Source organism: Desmodus rotundus, chromosome 1, assembly GCF_022682495.2.
Source record: "Desmodus rotundus isolate HL8 chromosome 1, HLdesRot8A.1, whole genome shotgun sequence".
Lineage (NCBI taxonomy): Eukaryota > Metazoa > Chordata > Mammalia > Chiroptera > Phyllostomidae > Desmodus > Desmodus rotundus.
In genome coordinates, this window is record NC_071387.1 from 85,053,214 (window position 1) to 85,071,849 (window position 18,636).

General features: G+C 37.7%; 1 protein-coding gene and 1 pseudogene across 4 annotated transcripts in view; one reads left to right on the forward strand and one right to left on the reverse strand.

Moving 5' to 3' along the window:
• Nucleotides 1–18,636, reverse strand: part of AUH (AU RNA binding methylglutaconyl-CoA hydratase) — a 155,122-nt gene that overhangs the window by 76,066 nt on the left and 60,420 nt on the right. For all 4 annotated transcript variants that reach the window (XM_053925598.1, XM_053925589.1, XM_024563356.3 and 1 more), the window contains 2 exons: nucleotides 7,717–7,809; nucleotides 4,318–4,374 (listed from right to left, as the gene is read on the reverse strand). In XM_053925598.1, coding sequence (XP_053781573.1) covers nucleotides 4,318–4,374; nucleotides 7,717–7,809 — 150 coding nt within the window. The remainder of the gene's footprint in view (nucleotides 1–4,317; nucleotides 4,375–7,716; nucleotides 7,810–18,636) is intronic.
• Nucleotides 6,804–7,285, forward strand: LOC112307259 (selenoprotein K-like; annotated as a pseudogene).

Below are 18,636 nucleotides of genomic sequence, written 5' to 3' on the forward strand. Positions count from 1 at the left end.
TTCTGATGTAAATTCTAAAGGATTTCAATGAAGATGGTAAACAAAACTTCCCAAAATGACTGCAGTGTGCAGGGCCACACTCACAGAGGATTTAAAAATCCATCATTACTTCATAAACACCTCAAACTAGCTCCTGGACACCAGTGGCCAAGAAACAACCTTACTGCCAAACACATCCTCCGAGTGAGATGGATAGTAATGCCCCAAATCCTCTACCCTGGAAGAAAACAAACTGGGGGCTCTTGTTCTGGTCCTGTGAAACCTGAATGCTCTAATTTTCCTTTTGTCTTCCTTTTTAATTTGGGGAACAGTCAATGTCGGTACTAATTATTAAAGATGCTTTTCCTGAGAAGTTTCCAAGACAAGAATGCTAAAAGTGTACCCACGGTTAGTTGCCACCTTAAAGAAGTGATCAAAGTCACTATCACTCAAAGTGGGGCAACTTAACAACTTAAGTGCCATCAAATAAAATGAAAATAAAACATAGAGCATGGTCCATTTAGAAGCCTTGCCAAAAATTCTTAACCTAAACTTGAAAAAATAATTCTATCAGATTCACAATGTGAAAACCTCAGCAACATAATCTGCCTTAATTTTATATTAGTTATAAAAAAAAAGAGATGGATGACCTATCTAAGTTAAAAAAAAAAAGTTCTAACCAAATACAATGTGTGACATTCAACCAAATCCTGAACTGGAAAAGCAAAACAAAACAACTACAAACTAAACTTTGAAACACCTGGGAAAATCTGAATATTAATGTTACTACTGTTCAGTGTGATAATAATGTTGTGGTTATATAAGAGTCCTTTCTTTTCTTAGGAAAGGCAGGCTGAAAATCTTAAAGGTTCACCTTGTTATTTTGAAATGGTTCAGCAAGAAAAGATGGGTATGCATCTGAGGAGGGAGACCAGAGTGGGAAATGGAGTTAGGCAGGAGAGGGGTGAGGGGAGGGAAGATCTTGATGAGGGGTACAAAGAGGTTCATTTTACTGCTTCTCAAATTCCCTAAAGTTTAAATATTTCCAAAATAAAAAACTAGAGAGAATAGGAGCATTGGAAATACTAGACATCTTGTCCAGAGTGATGTATACCCAAGCAAGAAACCTTACCAGTTACCTTAGGGTAGGCATAATAAAATTTCTTGATATAAATCCCAAATCCTCCATAGAAGAGGCAAGGAAAAATAAAGGCTAGAATGAGGTAACTTGCCACCATTTTGTGTGCCAAGAAATTTCTAAACTGTTAAATAAAAACAATCCTAGTCCTCTGAGCTTGTTGTATTTGGTTCTCACATACATGCTAAAGAGTAGTATTGTCTGAGGAGCTACTTCTAAGTGAAAGTTTTATTTTAACTACTGAAGTATTCTCCTGGTTGGGAGAAGACAGAAGTTGAGCTGTATTCTTAAAGGTGAAAATACTGGAGAACACAGTAGAGGACAATGTTGTACAAAATCCCCGATATAATTGAGAATACTGTAGCAAGCACCTAGAGCAAGGGGGTCAAAACTCATTTTCACCGGGGGCCACATCAACCTCACAGTTGCCTTCAAAGGGCCAAATGTAATTTTAGGACTGCATAAATGTAACTACTCCTTAACTAGGGACAAGGAGCTTGGTGCTGCCACTGGGTAGAAACAAGGTGCTGGGCCACATAAAACAAGGTGGAGGGCCGGATTCAGCCCGTGGGCCTTGTGTTTGCCACCTATGTCCTAGAGTAACAAGTTTAATTATTTTTAAATTGGCTAGTACTTTAAATCATTAACATTGTATTTTGTATTTTATAATATTAGTCTACAATCAAATATATGTATATAACAAATAAAAGTGGTTTAAATATATAATGTTCAAGTGCATTCCATTTTAAAACTACATCTGATGTAATAGTACTTAAAGAAGTGCATTTGGTTTTAATGTTTCTACTTTCCTTTATATTAACTATATACTTTTAATAGTTATTTGACAGCAGACAATCTCCTTTTTAGTAAACGCTATATTTAGAATACTAATCTAAAAGATGCCTTATATTAATGGTCCATTAATATCCATGTTCATTATGAATATTTCTATCTCTTCAAAACAATCACCTTCTAATTTACCTTGTTTTATTTCAAGAAACTTTATAACAACCAGGAGCATCAGGTTAACTCTCTTGTGTTTATGAAATATACAGAAATCCAAATAGGGAGGCACAGCTTCATTTGGATTAATGTTAAAGCATTCTGAATTTTATGACAATTTATTTAATAAGAATTTTTTTAAAAAACAGTATTGATGAGAATACATAGTCTAAATTCAATCAAATTTATAAAAAGTGTGTTCTAATTAGTCGATCCACTATTGAGGAGGACCCTAAAGAACTTATGTACATTGGGAAGAATATGTTAATATCTAGACCTCATATGGCTAGCTCATAAAAGATAAAACAAGCTAAAGATATCACCCTCATTTCTATAGCATAATCAGCTAAGCTTTTTTTACCTAATCAAACCCAACAGTCCTCTCATACAACTGTCCTACCTTCTAGTGGATTTAGTACAAAATATTTCACATTCAGGATCTGATAAATATCCAAATTCCCAAGTTCATCTTTCTCCTACCCCTTCTCTGATAGATAGATATAGACAGAAATATCTATACCTCTATATAGATATAGATATATCTGTCTATATCTACATATAGAAAGTCCCTGTCCAAAAAAAAAAAAAAATTACTTAAGTATTAAAAACTACTGTATAAGTTTTCTGAGGCTGCTGTACCATAACAAATCACCACAAACTTCGTGCTTAAAATTACAGAAATTTAATTCTCATAATTTTGGGGGCCAGAGTCCAAAATCAAGATATTGGCAGGACTGATTCCTTCTGGAGGCTCAGAGGAACAATCTCCAAGCTTCTGACGACTGCCAGTAATCCCTGACCTTCCTTGAGTTGTAAATGCATCTCTTCAATCCTTCTTTATCTTGGAGTGATGATCTGTGTTTCTCTTCTTTTGTCTGAGTCTTCTCTTATAAGACATTTATCACTGGATTTAAGCTCCATTCAGATAATGCAGAATGATCTCATTTTAAAATCCTTAATCACACCTGCAAAGACCCTTTTTCCACATAAGGTCACATGCCCAGGTTTCACACTGACATCTTTTGGGGGCAGAGCGGGGGGCACTATTTAACTATAGTCACTATCTTTCTAGGATCCTAATTACAAACAAAGGCTTATTTCTTAAGTTTATGAAACACTGTATCATCTTTTTCCTTAACCTTGTTCTATTTCATACATTAGTTATTTGATAACTCTTTTCAATTGGATGTATTTTCTTCTAAATCTTTTTTTTTTTTTTTGAGTTTTCATTAGTCACTATGAAAACAGGTTGACAGAACAGGCAGATATTATATGTTTTCACCTACAAGAATAGAATTTTCATGGACTACCAAAGTAGAAAGCTTAGTGAGTCTTACACATTGATCTGGGTAGTCTTCAGTGTCACTGAGTTATGTTTTAACTTCCACCTATACACCTTAATGAGGATAAATACTCTTGTAATGATACAGTTAAACATATAATTTTAACCTATTCCGGTACAAACATGCCTGAAGTATTCAATACTGCATTTAATTTTTACACTGTACTGTTATTTCATTCACATGCTAATAAGTTATCACTGTGCACATCCTCAAGTAAAGTCTACTTTTTGAATAAATGTCACAAAATGTGAGTATCTCCAAATTTTCTGCATCAGATGAAAGAACAAAAGTTTCAGATTTACTGGGTGATGTGAGATGTCATTTCAGTGGTAGACAAGTACTTTCTCAAATGAGTCTTCAAAAAGAAACAGCTATCATTTTTGTAGTAACAGAATAAGCAATACCAGCTGCCCACTCACCTCAACCTTTGTCTTGCTGCACAGAGCAGAGATACAAGAAACCTGGCACAAAGCCTGGGTGTTCTTGCCCCTCCTCCACTGGGGTCTGACTGCGTGTGTGGAGTTCTCTAAAGGTACACATATTACAGACCCACACATAAAAATTTCAAAATAATGGTGTCATCCTTCAAGAACAATGAGACAGGTGGAATAATTTAAAAATTAAGAAATCACACAGAAAAGCACAGGAGAGAGCACAGAGAGAGCCAGAGCCAGTGTACCCACCGTCTTCACACCTACATAAGCTAAAAGAATGCATTCTGAACCAGAACTGGACTGAAGAAGCAAACAGTACAGCATTAGTCTCTTCATCCAAAATGTTGCCTTTTCAATTAACACCTTTTCTACCTTATGCTGTTTTTGAGAACAAATCAAGATGGGTGTGAACAATTCATACCTCCACCAGGAATAATTGCCAACTTTGTTTCAACCAGGCCCATTTTTGCAGAGGAAGCTAAAAAGGAAGGAAGAAAATTAAGTAATATCCATATAGTCAAATTCATGTATGATGACTTAAAAAGGTCAGTAAAAGAAGCTATGAATACAGTAATCCCCCCCTTATCCACAAGTTTGCTGTCCCCAGTTTCACTTACCCAAGGACAAACACTGTCTGAAAATGTTAAATGGAAAATTCTAGAAACAAAAAGTTCATAAATTTTAAATTGCATGCTGTTCTAAGGTAGTGTGATTAAAATCTCCATCCTGCTCCATCACCTAGGATGTGAATCATCCCTTTGTTTAGCACCTCCACACTGTAGATGCTACCTGCCTCTAAGTAGCTTAGGAGCCGTCTTGGTTATCAGATCAACAGTGGCAGTATTGCAGTGCTTGCGTTCGAGTCATCCCCCTTATTTTCTTTTAATAGTCCAAAAGTACAAGAGTAGTGATGTTCGCAATACGGATATGTTAAAGAGAAACCATAAAGTTCCTCTTTTAAACAAAAAGGTATGCATGTAGAGGAAAAAATATAGTATTAAATAGGGCTGATACTATCCAAGGTTTCAAGCATCCCCTGGGTGTCTTGGAATATATATCCCTGGCATAAGGGGGAATGACTATATTTTGTTTACTAATTAAATCTGTGTCACAATCTTTTCAAAAATCACTTCAGAAGGCATTTAGTTATGAAAAGTAACACTTTTAAATTATATACAGGGTAGGCAAAAGTAGGTTGACAGTTGTGAGTACATGAACATATTATTTACTTTTTTCATACAAACAACTGTTAAGCTATTTTTGCCCCACCCTGTATATTAAGAGATTCACACATTTTCTGTTAAAAACTACTTGGCACCCTGACCAGTGTGGCTCAGTTGGCTGGAGCATCATCCCATAGACCGAAACATCTCAGGTTTGAATCCTGGTCAGGAGGGCACCTTCCCATGTTATGGGGTAAACCCCAGTCGGGGTGCCTATGAGAAGGCAACCAATCGATGTTTCTCATTCACATCAATCACATCAATGTTCCTCTCTCTCTCTCTCTCTCTCTCTCTTTCTCTGCCTCTCTTCCCTCTCCTCTACACCCCATTCTTCCCCTCTCTCTAAAAGCAATGAAAAAAAATGTCCTGAGGTTAGGATAAAAAATATTATTTTGCTGAGAAAGAATTTTTGATGCAGAAAGACCAAGGTTGTAACTACCTAATTTGACCTGATACTGCCAGGTCATGTTTGAAGGCTTAGATCTCATTAATTATTCAGGATGAAGAGAGAGGCTGTGTCTGACAAGTATGAATTGTTTAGCTGCCTGAACAGTTCTCTAGATCAAACAGCTTTATCATACCAGATATAATAACTTTTCAAGATCAAATCTCTAGGTATTTTTGACAAATGGTTTTATTGTTCTGACAGCAGGACAAGGCTCCTTTTTTCATGTTTGTTTTAGGGCTACTTTAAAACATCTCAATTACTTCTTTATTTGCATATCCAAAAGTACTTGGACTGCTTCCCACATCCTACTTCCCAAAATCTGCATTCTTTCAGAAATGGATTACAGGAACCTTAGCTTTTCAATTTAAAACCCAATGCTTTCAGACAGAACATAGAGATCCCAAATAAAGTGGAAAGGGGAAAAAATGTACATGGATCATCAACTACAAATCCTAAAAAAGTCACCATAAAATTATTTTAAAAACGTAATTATACTGACTCTACTTTTAACTGGCAGCTCCACCAGAAGTGACAGTGGGAACCTGGAGAAGAACAGTGACAAATATTTTCTGCCTGCTTTATGCAGTCCTTGGTCCTGAAGCACCTTGGGGTCACTACAACGAGGGAACAAGGACACAGCACTGTGGTTCTTGAGAAGACAGTCTGGGGGAGCAGGGAAGAACACAGCGCTCTGTCAGGACGACAGGAAGGCCATGACACCAGACTGACTGGGTTCGAATCCTAGCTCAGGCACTCATTTGGGGCTTGTTACTTCACCTCCCTATGTCCTGGATTCATCAAGCACCCCAAGTACTTATCTCAGAGGGTTGTTAGAAAGATTAAATTAATATTATGCATGCCAAGTGCTTAGAATAGCAGTGCGCACCAGGTCAACACTCAGCACAGGGCTAGCACTAAGTATTTTTCATTATTATTTTCATAATCACGTCATCCAATTCTCAGAAAACCATCCAGGAAAAAAGTGAACCTCAAAGAGATTAAGTTATTATTGCTATCGGTAATAATAATTATGGCTAGGCACATGCCATAGATTAATTCATTTAATCGTCACAATGGCTACTGTCATTTCACCCAATGTAGAGAAGGAAACCAGTCTAAAAATGACAGGACCTAAGATTTAAATTCAGTTCTGTATGACCTTTCCTACTGCTAAGACTGAACAACAGACTATCAAAGACTCTTTTCTTAACTAGAAATTTTAAGTACTTCATTAAGCCCAACACGTGATTTTTTATTTTAAATGTTCTACTTGGAATTTTCTGAAGAGTAAAAGAACAAAACAAAACAAAAAAACCTCATTTAAAAAATGTTATCTTTGACAGAAGTCAAAAGGAATCAGGCTGCTCAGTTGCTCCAGAGGCAGGGAACAATGAGCAAGATGGTTTATATCTCAAATGGACAAATGGACAGCCAGAGTCAGCCTCGTTGGAGATTATCTTTGATAACACATTTCTTCTGGGGAACAGCTGAGTTTGTGGTTTTGTTTTTCAAAACTCTGCTTCAGCAAGATGTGAAAAAGAAAAGAAGCTAAGGAAACTCATCTAATTCCCAATAAGATGATGGAAGAGGGCCTGCAGGAAACACCCACAGAAAATGGGTCGAATTAATCATCTGCATGGTCCCAGTCTTCCTGCAATGGCTGGGGGACGAGGAAGGTAAATGTCTGCTCAGAGAAGCAGACAACTGACCTGCACATTCACAGGAGAAGGAAACCACTGAGCAGTGGAGGGCTGACCATGCTGGTCAAGTAGATGAATGTGTGCGTCTAAACGAGAATCACACTGCGTCCCCACAGACGAATGAGGTCGTGTCGGGAATTCCCTGGCAGGGATCTGGCATGACTGACATGCAGTTCTATAAACGCATATGTCTGTCTCATTAACTTTTTGTATAGTTTATAAAAGCATTAATGTAGGTTTAATAAGTAAGTATTTCTAGGTTACAAAACTGAGTTCCCATCTGTGTATAAATAAAACTCTGAATTTAAAGAAAATTAAAAGGTTATGAATTTAGCACTGTTAATGTCACTGTTTTTAACTTCTGAAGTGTTCATTATTAATTTGTTCTCATTTATAAATCACATTGTATTAATTTCAAAAATGTTATTTTTAATAGGATTAATTCTTACCTGCTACTCTTATATCACACGCTAACGCCAGTTCAAGACCACCACCTAAAGCGAGTCCGTCTATGGCAGCAATCGTTGGCACTGGTAGATTAGCTATAATAGAAAGAAAGATGTCATGCTTTTTTAGTAAGTTACCTACCTCGCTGTATAATTTAAGGTTTTTTTCTGTAGATATATTTTTAAATGGGTCATTGTATACAGAATTTTGTATCCCCTTTGCCTTTAATAAAATAACCATTTTCTTCATTGTTGTTTTTCAAGCACCTGGAATGACTCTATAGTGTTCCACTGAACAGGAGCTGGAAATGATAGCCTCTGTCAAACACCACACTTCAAACAGAAGAGGCTCTGAGAAAGCTCAGAAATCCTACCCAAAAGAATGACTAGGAAAAGGTTAGTCAGTCACAAAACACAAAACCAGACTTTCTTGTGTGCAGAAACAAGATGTTACTTTAATTAAACTTTTATAAATTAAGATATACAGATTTCATGTTTATAACTGGTTCTAAAACTGACTGGTTAATTATTCTATGAAGCAGAATCATTCCTATTCATTTCATTTTTGACTATGGGAATGTGAAGCTAGGCCTACCTAGCTAGGCACAGAAAACAAAGCTGTTAATTTACAGAAAAAGACATCACCAATGCATCAAAATTCCAAGATAATGATCAAAGAATTTTTTTTTCTCAAGCTTAAACATTCGCTCATGACCCTGCAACAAAAAACACTTCACATTTGCTACCAAGATTAATAAAAGCATTATAATTTATCCAAAAAAATCCCCCCCCGAAAACTTCACATTCCCATAGTCAAAAATAAAATGAACAGGAAGAATTCTGCTTCATAAAATGTAGATATTAAAAGGTACCATCTCTTAATTGTTCTTACCACAGAAGAGTTGTGTGACATGGCAGAGGTGTTAGTTAATGCTATGGTTGTAATCGTACTGCAATATTTAAATATATCAAATCAGCATGCTGTGTACCTTATATAATGTTATATGACAATTACATCCCAATTAAAAATAAAATAAAATGAATAAATGGGTAAAATTAAAAAGTACCATCCCTAAAAACCTCTCATCCATAGGTATGTAAAATTCCAGAGACAAAAAGGTTCATTTCTTGAGCCCTTTGAAAATATACAAATTTGATGAAGTACAGTGACCTTTATTCCTACCTGAAGGAATTTATTAGATTTATTCTAAGAGCAAAGTGTAAAAAGGCTGGAATGGAGCACATATAAATGCTGCTACTTGATGCAAACAGCAGGATGAGTGGGACACTGGAATGGGGTGCATCTCACTACTGCACCTGTCTAAACATTTCAGGCGCAGGCGGGGCTTGAAAGGATAGTCCAATTCAAAGCTGCTTCGTGTACTGTGCTTTAGAGTACACTTAGTGAAAAAAATGAAGAGAGAGCTAGGTCAGTGATTATAGTCAGTGTATGAGTTTAATGAAAAAATAGCATCTAGTTCATTTTATCTGACAAAAAGAAAGAAAAATCAATAAATGAATATAATAGCAACTTAAACTGAGTAGCTCCCAAGGTCATCTCCAGTCACTATAAATAAAATTACTTTGTTATCCAGCTCTCAATTCTCCTTCCTTTCTAGGAATCTGGCTACAGAAATTATTCTATTTCTAGACTCCTTTGAATCTACTACCTCCCCAATCTCACGTCTGTCCTATCAAAACCTTCCCCTAGGTCTTTCTGTGTCCTCAGTTCACTCACCTCTAAGACAAGCTATTTTCAATTAATATAAATTAGCATTATACAAATCATTATATAAATTTTTCCTTCTAAAGAATTATTTAACTAAACTAAATTATTTAGTTTAGTGTTTAATAAGTTATTAAATTTCAACCATTTTACAGTATTCTAAATCCTGAAGTTGTATGTAATCCTAATTTTTCTCTAAAAGATTTTCTTTCTTTTTTAAGTTTATTTTTTAATAGCAGTTAAAAGATGTTTTTCTTAGTACATTTTTTCATGAAAATATGAGTCATCTCAAAACACATGTTAGTTTCATAGTTACCTAATGCACTGGGTTTTATATCTAGTATTTCTACTTGGGAGCACTTAATAATCTTAGAGAAAACAATAAAGCACACCTTTAGAAAGGAAGATTATCAGTTTCAAAGTACTGAGAAATATCAAAATGGGAGTTGTATTAAGAGTGCAACCGAATGAACTAGAACCTGCCAGAAGCAAAGGATATTATTCCCAAAGGTAATAGGAAGAAGTTATGACTAAGTTATGCAACCAACAGAATCACAAACTATTTTGAGTTTAGAACTAGGAAACAAGCCAGGTATGAGAAAGAAGATAATAATCCTTTGAAATGCTCCTAAAAATATAATTAAGGCAAACAATGAAAGTTTTGCTATTTTAAGAGAAAAATACAAGAGGTACAAGGGAAGGCGCTTGTCTACATCAGTGGTCTATCTGCAGGACACCCACTGTGAGGATACCTGAGTCAGAAATCCAGGGAAGCGGGAAAAGGGAAGTGAGGGTCTACTCTCAAATGAGATACAAGCCATAACACAGGTTTTTGGATGTTTCTAAAAAATATAAACAGCCTGATTATTATGAAAAATGCTAGTGCTAAACTTGGTTTTGCTTTAAGAATACTATTCTTATACAAAATAAGGAAATCAAATATTTCAAAAGAAATGCCCATAAAGTATATTGGTAATCTAACTTTACTAAAATTATTCAAGAAGAACAGAAACAAAACCAATGTCAACTGAAAATATAATAAATTCCTAATTATATCTAATTTCAGCTAAAAATTTACCTTCAGCTTAATGTACTCTGCCCCATTATCAAGTTTCAAAGGAACGACAAAGGCAAAATAAAACCACTCCTGTCCAAAGTTGCCCAGCTCTCCTGAAGGTCCAGCCAGAGCCACTGAGAAAGGAGCCAGCCTGGATGCCCACAAACATACTCAATTTATCACACAGCAGCGCTCGGGGCTTGTAAGAGGGAGCCACCATTCCCAGGAGTCAGAAGAGAGACCACTGTGGATGAGAAAAGCTGCTTGATTTTCCTAAGTTTACTACTTATTCACCTACCTTTCTATATGGCTACCTATGAAAGTGCTTACTATGTGTGGCCACTGCCCTAAGCACCTTACAAATACTATTTAAATCTCTGGCCAGCCTCATGACATCAGAACTTGTATGGCCTTCATTGTACAGAAGGAAACACTGGGCAGAGAAGTTGCTATTACATGCCTGGTACAGCCACAAGTCAAGCACAGATGGTCTGGCTTTAGGTCTTGTTCATAACCACCGCTGCCTAAAACCAGTTCTTACCACCCGGACGCAGAGCCCCCAAGGTAAGCCACAGCACTGTAACCTATCTTTCCATCCTTCCATCCTTCCCCAAGGACCCATGACTGTGTATCTGAGGATACGGAAATGCTGAGTCTCCTCAGTAAGTCTGATGCGCACACTGGCTCTGTGCTCCCCTAATTCTTGGAGACTCAGAGTGACACCACAGCTAACTGAGTCCAACCAGGGAAACCTAAGGAACCAGGCGCAAGGCACAGAGAGCTAACTTGGGTATTCCCTGGGGAACCGTAAACCCAGACTGGGCAGTACACGACTGGTTCTAGGTTATCAAAGTAGGAAGGACCAGTAACCAGAGCAACCTCTTCCTATCAAAATTTCAAATCAAAAAAGCCTCCCTGGGAGAAATGCAAAGAGGAGTTGCAGGAGAGGTAAAGTACCTACACACTTCCACTTAGCAGCCTTGTCTGAAAGATCACAGTAAATGTAACTGCTTCCATGGTCAACTGCTGCTCCACAGGTAATAAAGTTCATGGCACGTCAAATAACTACAAATAGAAAATGTAGTTATTTCAGTTTCTGACAAAAGTATAACACTAGAGGTAGTTTATTTTTACCTGGTAGGAAAAAATATATAGACCATTTCTGCCTTGCTTCATGAATTCTCAGGCTCCATATCTTGCTCTCCAGAGAGTGAAACAGCAGCATTAGAACCACCCAGAAGGTTGTTAAAAACAAAGAATCCCCCTGGCTGCTGTAATTCAGTGGATTGAGCACCGGCTGTGTACCAAAAGGTCACCAGTTTGATTCCCAGTCAGGCACATGCCTGGGTTGCAGGCCAGGTGTCCAGCATGGGGCACACAAGAGGCAACCACACATTGATATTTTTCTCCCTCTCTTTCTCCCTCCTTCCCCCTCTAAAAATGAATTAAAAAACAAAACAAAACAAACAAACAACAACCAAAAGAAACAATGGAGAATCCCAGGCCTCCTGAACCAGGATGTGCACTTTAACAAGATCCCCAGGGGAAGGTCTGGATACCACAGAACTACAGGGTACCTGACCCATCTCACCTTCCCACAGGGTAATGCTCTGATCCACTATACTGAGAGGGGGAGGACTAAGAACTGTAACTCTTTGGGCAAGGCTCCTAAGTGTAAAGATAGTAAAAATTTACACACAAATGTTTGTAGCAGCTTTATGTGCAGCTGCCCCAAACTGGACACAACCCAGATGTCCCCACCAATATATCCAGCCAATGGGACACTACTCAGCAACAAAAAGGAACCAATACTAATACATGTTAAACATTGATGATCTCCAAAAAGAAGATGCTGACTGAAAGATGACATGCAAAACTAATCCACATTGTGGTCCATTTATAAAAAATTCTTAAAATGGAAACTAGTCTCTAATGAAAGAAAGCAACTTAGTATTTGTCTGGGTATGGGGTGGGAGCATGGAGGGTGTATGGGAGGGGCAGGCAAAAGGAATTATCAAGGGCCATGAGGAAATTTCTGGGAGTGATGGATATGTTCATCAACTTGACTGCAGTGATGTTTTCATAAATCAAAGTTACCACACTGTACACTCTACTATGTTCAATTTATTGTAGGTCAAATATACCTCGATAAACACGTTTTTAAAAATTATGTGAATTGATTAATATGAAAATGACATATCCAACAAAAGAAAGTACACTCACTTCCTGATCTTTTATAAACAGGAATCAATTGAGTTATGTAATTTAAAATTAATAAAGTAATACATGTACGAATCAATTTAAAACTATAAAGAAAACACTAAGAAAAAAATGATGGGATGAGGAGAGTGAAAGGGAAGAATCTAAAACAAAAAATATACAATTCTGTCACTGCTCAGAGTAAGAAGCCATCAGACCTTCCTAAAGGGACAGAGGACCAAGTACACTACATGAAGTTATCATAATAAAGACAACCAACCAGGTAGGACAAAAATACAACCTCTTCCCATTATTAGAACAAACCTACAAATTAAAAAAAAAACAGAAAAACAGTATGTATAAGATAGTTTTTAAAATGTAAAATCACCAAATCAGAAGGCATGGCAGGCAAATCACGACAGACTGAACAACAGGCATATCCACACGCTGAAAGAAGGTGCACTTGTCCAGTAAGAAAAAGATTGTGATTGGGTAACAAAGTAAAACCCAACTACAAGCAGAACACTAGAGAAATACCTAAAACAAAAGAGAAAATACAATTTAAAAATTTTGAAGGATGGGTATGGTACCTCAGTCAAATACAAAGAAAATATCACCCTGGCCAAGTGGCTCAGTTGGTTGGAGCCATTGTTTCATACACCAAAAGATTGTAGGTTCAATTCCTGGTCAGGGCACATACCTAGGTTGATGTTTTGACCCCCAGTCCGATGCACATGGGAAGCAACCCATCGCTGTTTCTCACATCTACATTTCTCTCTCTCTCTCCCTCTTTCTCTTGCTCTTTCTCCCTCCTACTCCCGCTCCAAATATCAGTAAACATATCCTTGGGTAAAGATTTAAAAAAATACAAAGAAAATATCTCATAAATATGAATACATAAGGGCAATCAATATAGGGGTCCAAGCATTAAACAGGCCTCCAAAAAGGAACTTTATAAGGCTTAATAAAAGAGAAATCCATAGTGAATATCTAGTAGTAATAAAATACCTATGCACCAAATAACACAGAAGCAGCATCTACAAAGCAAAACACAACAAATAAATTCAAAACAATACAAATACCACAGCCATTCTCTGATCAATAGGCAATAAGTAAACTAAAAAATAACAACAAAAACACTAGCTAATAAGAACAGACAAATATGGATGGCATGGAGGCACGTTTCTTCCCCATTTTAGTAGCTTAGCAGAAAGTGGGCTCAACAATGAGACCAGTTCAGTGGAAGTGCAGGTTCCGGCTACTTGCCTCCATGGGTGCTTCCTAAAAAGGCCACTTTCCCAATGACAGTGTCCAGTGTACATGGCTGTATTGACATTCTCTTCTTTGAAATGCTAAATACATACTGCATTACAGAGGTTGGTCCCACTGTCCTACAACTTTGGCCCCAAAATTTCTTCTATCCCAACAAATATTGATTTTCTAAATGGCTAATTTAAAAATGAATAAGCAGCCTTATCCTTGGTTATGCTATAGCCTCCTTTCTTCTTTTGGAAATACGCCTGCCTCCAAGAACACAAGTTCTCCATGCCTAGGTGAAAAGAGTCCTATGAGTTATGTGATCCTCTGGGCCAACTGCTGAGGGTGTGGCCAGCACATACCCAGTGCAGCTGTGAAGGGGGTGAACTGGCCTAATGCTGAAGATCCAAATGAGTAAATCTCCTCATCAACAGAGTCAATACCACAGCCTACAACTTAGCCAATGTCAATAATAAAGATAATAGTTTTTCCTTTTTTCCTACTTTTTACCTTATTTTCAATTTGTTCCAAACCTCTAAGAAAGGGAGAATTGCTATTTATTGAGGTTCTTTCTCAGATCTCTTAATAATATGTAAAATATTTTCTGTGTCATTATTTATTATAGTAAAACTACCTAAACATTCCTTAATAAAAGAATAACTATACATTATGGCACATCAATAATATCAATGCTAAGAAATCATTTTTTAAAATGTAGTGGTAAACAAATCTACATTGGAGAAAACTAAGCTCCAAATTGTTTCCAGAAATAAAGTAAATAAATTTTCAAATACAATGTCTATCACACAGCCAAAGAGTAACCAAGGAAATAAGCACAAGAAAAAGATTCATACAAAATTGAGATCCATTATCATCAAAAACAGACTGTCTAAAATGAAGCCAAGCAGGAAACTGTAAACTATAAAAAATGGCAATCAATTTTTAAAGGAATCGGAGGAGGAAAATGTGACAGCCGAGTAGGTGGAAGCTAAGTCCACTTGCTCTTGCCCCCAGCTCAGATTCTCAGCTGATCTTCCAACAAATAACCTGAACAATTGACAGAATCTTAGCTGATATGAAGTTTTCAAGCCAAGGAGTAAAGAAGATGTTTCACAGCAGGCAGTAAGGAGATTTTATAGGTTGAAGGGGAAATATTCCATGAATGGAGCCTGCAGCAGTGGAGAGACCAGACAGAAATATCAGCTTTGTGGCTCCCTTCCCTCCTAGAGCAGAGGGCCCCAGTACCACACAGAGAACCCCCAGACCTTGGCCAGTAGACTTGAGAGGATATATGGAGTCGGGGAGATCCACGCTACACACAGCAAGGCAAATGCCAACCTGGAGAAGCCAGAGACAAGAAGAGGGGGACATGAGAGAGAGAGAGAGAGAGAGAGAGAGAGAGAGAGAGAGAGAGAGAGAGAGAGAGAGAGAGAGAGAGAGAGAGAGAGAAGAGAGAGCAGGATCTCCCAAAATGATCAGGGGTTGAACCTGGGTCCAGTGGAGGCAGGCTGTGGCCAGCTGTGAATGTGAGAAACCTTTGGCTTTTTGGAGAGGTGGTGTGTGCGGAGAACTGAACAGTGACTAGATACTGCAGTGAGGGTGCCACAGAGAGGCTTTTTAAAGGGGGGACTGAAGCATGCTGGGCAGGGACAAGACTTGCTCCCACTGAATACAGTTGGGTGAGGAGATCGGAAAGCTGTACAGCAAGGGGATTTCTGAGCCCCATCCCAACATAGCTAGCAAGCTGGGAGCTATGCATAATGGAGAGTAGAGGACTGTGTCCACTGTGAGGGCAGTGGACTACAAAGTAGACGTGTAAGAGTTGGGAGCCTGTGATTACTTACATCCAGGCAGAATCCTCTTCCTCATCAGAGTCCAAACCTCTGGAAAGGGAAGGACATACCCAGCCCCCACCTCCTGCAGGACTGCAAGCACCACATCCAATGTGGAAGCTCTGCAGAACAGTCAGGCCAGGCTCAAGAACCTCCTGAGGGTAAGAGAAAATCAAAAAGGGCCCATTCTGAACTTCGAAAGGGAGACAAAATACACTGGTTCCCAGGGCACTATTCCACTGAGGCCAGCAAGGCAGTGAGAGTAGAAATTATGTGGCAACAGGTAATCAGGGCCCTGCCCAGCCTAGGCTCTCACACAGAGCTGCCATCAGCACCAACCAGGAAAGAGCTGACTCTCTTACACAGATTGGCCCCTCCCTTGAAACAGCTAGTTCATCAGAAACTATACATTACTGGAAATCAGCTGGGACAGACCAAGACCAGTGGCGCAGGTAAAGGGGAATATACCCACAATTCTCCTAGAAGACTGAACAGTGACTCCCAGGGGAGACCCAAGGGTCCCAACTTCTGGATCACAATAGAAGCCCTGTCTAGGGGAAAGTGAAGATGGTACACATGGTGCTGCCAGAGGCTGGATGACTCACCCTGGGCCTTGAGCTGATAAAAAGCCAGAGGTGGATCCAGAAGGAGAAGACAGAAGGAAAACACCAAACTCTGCTGACACAAATTCCACCTCATTCTTCTTCAGTATTTGTGTTCTTTTTCTCTTGTATAGCTTAACATTTTTCTTTTTCTTTTCAAGTGTATTCCAACTAATTCACCATTTTTGTCTTTTATTTTTATTCTTTTTATTTATAGTTATACTTTTATATTTATTTTTTATTTCAAATCTCATTGTACCTGTCCCTTGTCTTAGTACATTTTGCCTTCTAACTTTCCTTTCCTATTTAGTTTTAAATTTTATTGTTCCCCTTTCTATGCCTTGTTCCTATTGCTTCCGCTTACTATTTCTCCTCCCTTTACTCTCTCAATAACATTTTTCTTTACTGTAGACATTTCATATTCTCTTTTATCTTTTTTATAACATTCTTATTCTCTTTCCACCTTTATTAATCTTTGCTCATCTGTTGTTATTGACCCTGTTGTGGTTTTTCTTCCATTTTGTTTCTATTGGTTCACTATTTTTTAAATTTTATTTCAAACCTCATTTATACTCTTCCCTTTTCTGATTCCATTTTGCCATCTCCCATTGCCTTTCTACTTATGTTTTAAATTTTATTTCCTCCCTTTCTTTGCCTTGTTTCTATTCCCTACTCTTATTATTTCTATACCCTCTTCTCTCTCAAAATCCTTTTTCTTTCCTTTAATCATTTCATTCTTTTTTCCTATCTTAAAATATTCTTAATCTCTTTCTACCTTTATTAGTCTTTGCTCAGTTGCTGTTGATATTGTTGTTGTGGTAAGGGGTATTTTTCAGGGGTAGGTTAGGTTTTTGGGTATTTTTGCTTTGTTCTGCCATCACCTGTACAACAGCATGCAAGATGTAATCAGGGTTGTGACTCTCAGTCAGCCCTGGGTGTTGGAAGGAGGAGAACACACCAATGAATGAGCCATTAATAATCAAAGCCCAGGTAAAAAAAGAAAGCCCTCATAAGCTGAATAAAGGGTATCCCTAGAGCATCCAGATCAGGAGATCAAAGAGAATGTATCACTGAGTCCTACAGACTCCTACCACGGAAGATCACCCCACAAACACAGGCAGTCAGATAAATCTGAGAAGCAGAAACAAACAAAAAGAGTCATCTAAAATGGGGAGACAAAGAAACCACCACCAATCAAAAGAAAAAAGAGCTAAATGAAATTGAGGTAAGCAATCTATCAGAAACAGACTTCAAAATAATGTTTATAAAGAAGCTCAAGGAACTCAGTGAGACCTTCAAGGAACTTACTGGGAACTACAGCAGCATGAAAAAGGACATAGAAACTATGAATAAGGGCCAGGAGGAAATGAAGAATACAACACCTGAAAAGAATACACTAGAAGGAAACAAAAGCAGGCTAGAGGAAGCAGATAACTGAATCAGCTAGCTGGAAAACAAGGTAGAAAAAAATACCCATTCAGAGCAACAAAACAAAAAAAGACTCAAAAAAGTAAGGATAGTTTCAGGGACCTTCAGGACAACATGAAACATAACATTCACATCACAGGCATCACAGAAGGAGAAGAAAAGGAGCAAAGGATAGAAAACCTCTTTCAAGAAATAATGACAGAAAACTTGATGAGGGAAAATATCACATAAGTTCAGGAACCACAGAGTCCCAATTAAGATGAATACAAAGAGGCTCACTCCAAGACACAGTATAATTAAAATGGCAAAATTTAAAGACAAAGAGAATCTTAAAGGCAGCAAGGGAGAAACAGCTAGTAGCAAACAAGGGAGCTCTAATAAGGCCATAAGCTGATTTCTCAACAGAAACATTATAAGTCAGAAGGGAATGGCATGAAATATTTCAAGTAATGAAAAGTAAAACCATACAAACAAGATCTATGGAGCAAGGCTCTCATTTAAAATGGAAGGCGATATAAAGACCTTCCCAGACCAAAAAAAAAAAAGGCTAAAAGAGTACATCTCCACCAAATTCATACTACAAGAAAGAAGAAGAAATATAGAGAGAGGGAAATAAAGGTACAAAGGGAAAAAATGGCATTGAACAAGTACCTGTCAATTAAAACCTTAAAGGTAAATGCATTAAATGCCCCAATCAAAAGAAATAGGGTAGCTGAGTGGATAAGAAAACACAATCCACGTATATGCTGCCTACAAAAGACCACCTCAGAACAAAAGATATACACAGGCTGAAAGTGAAGGAATGGATAAAATATTCCAAGC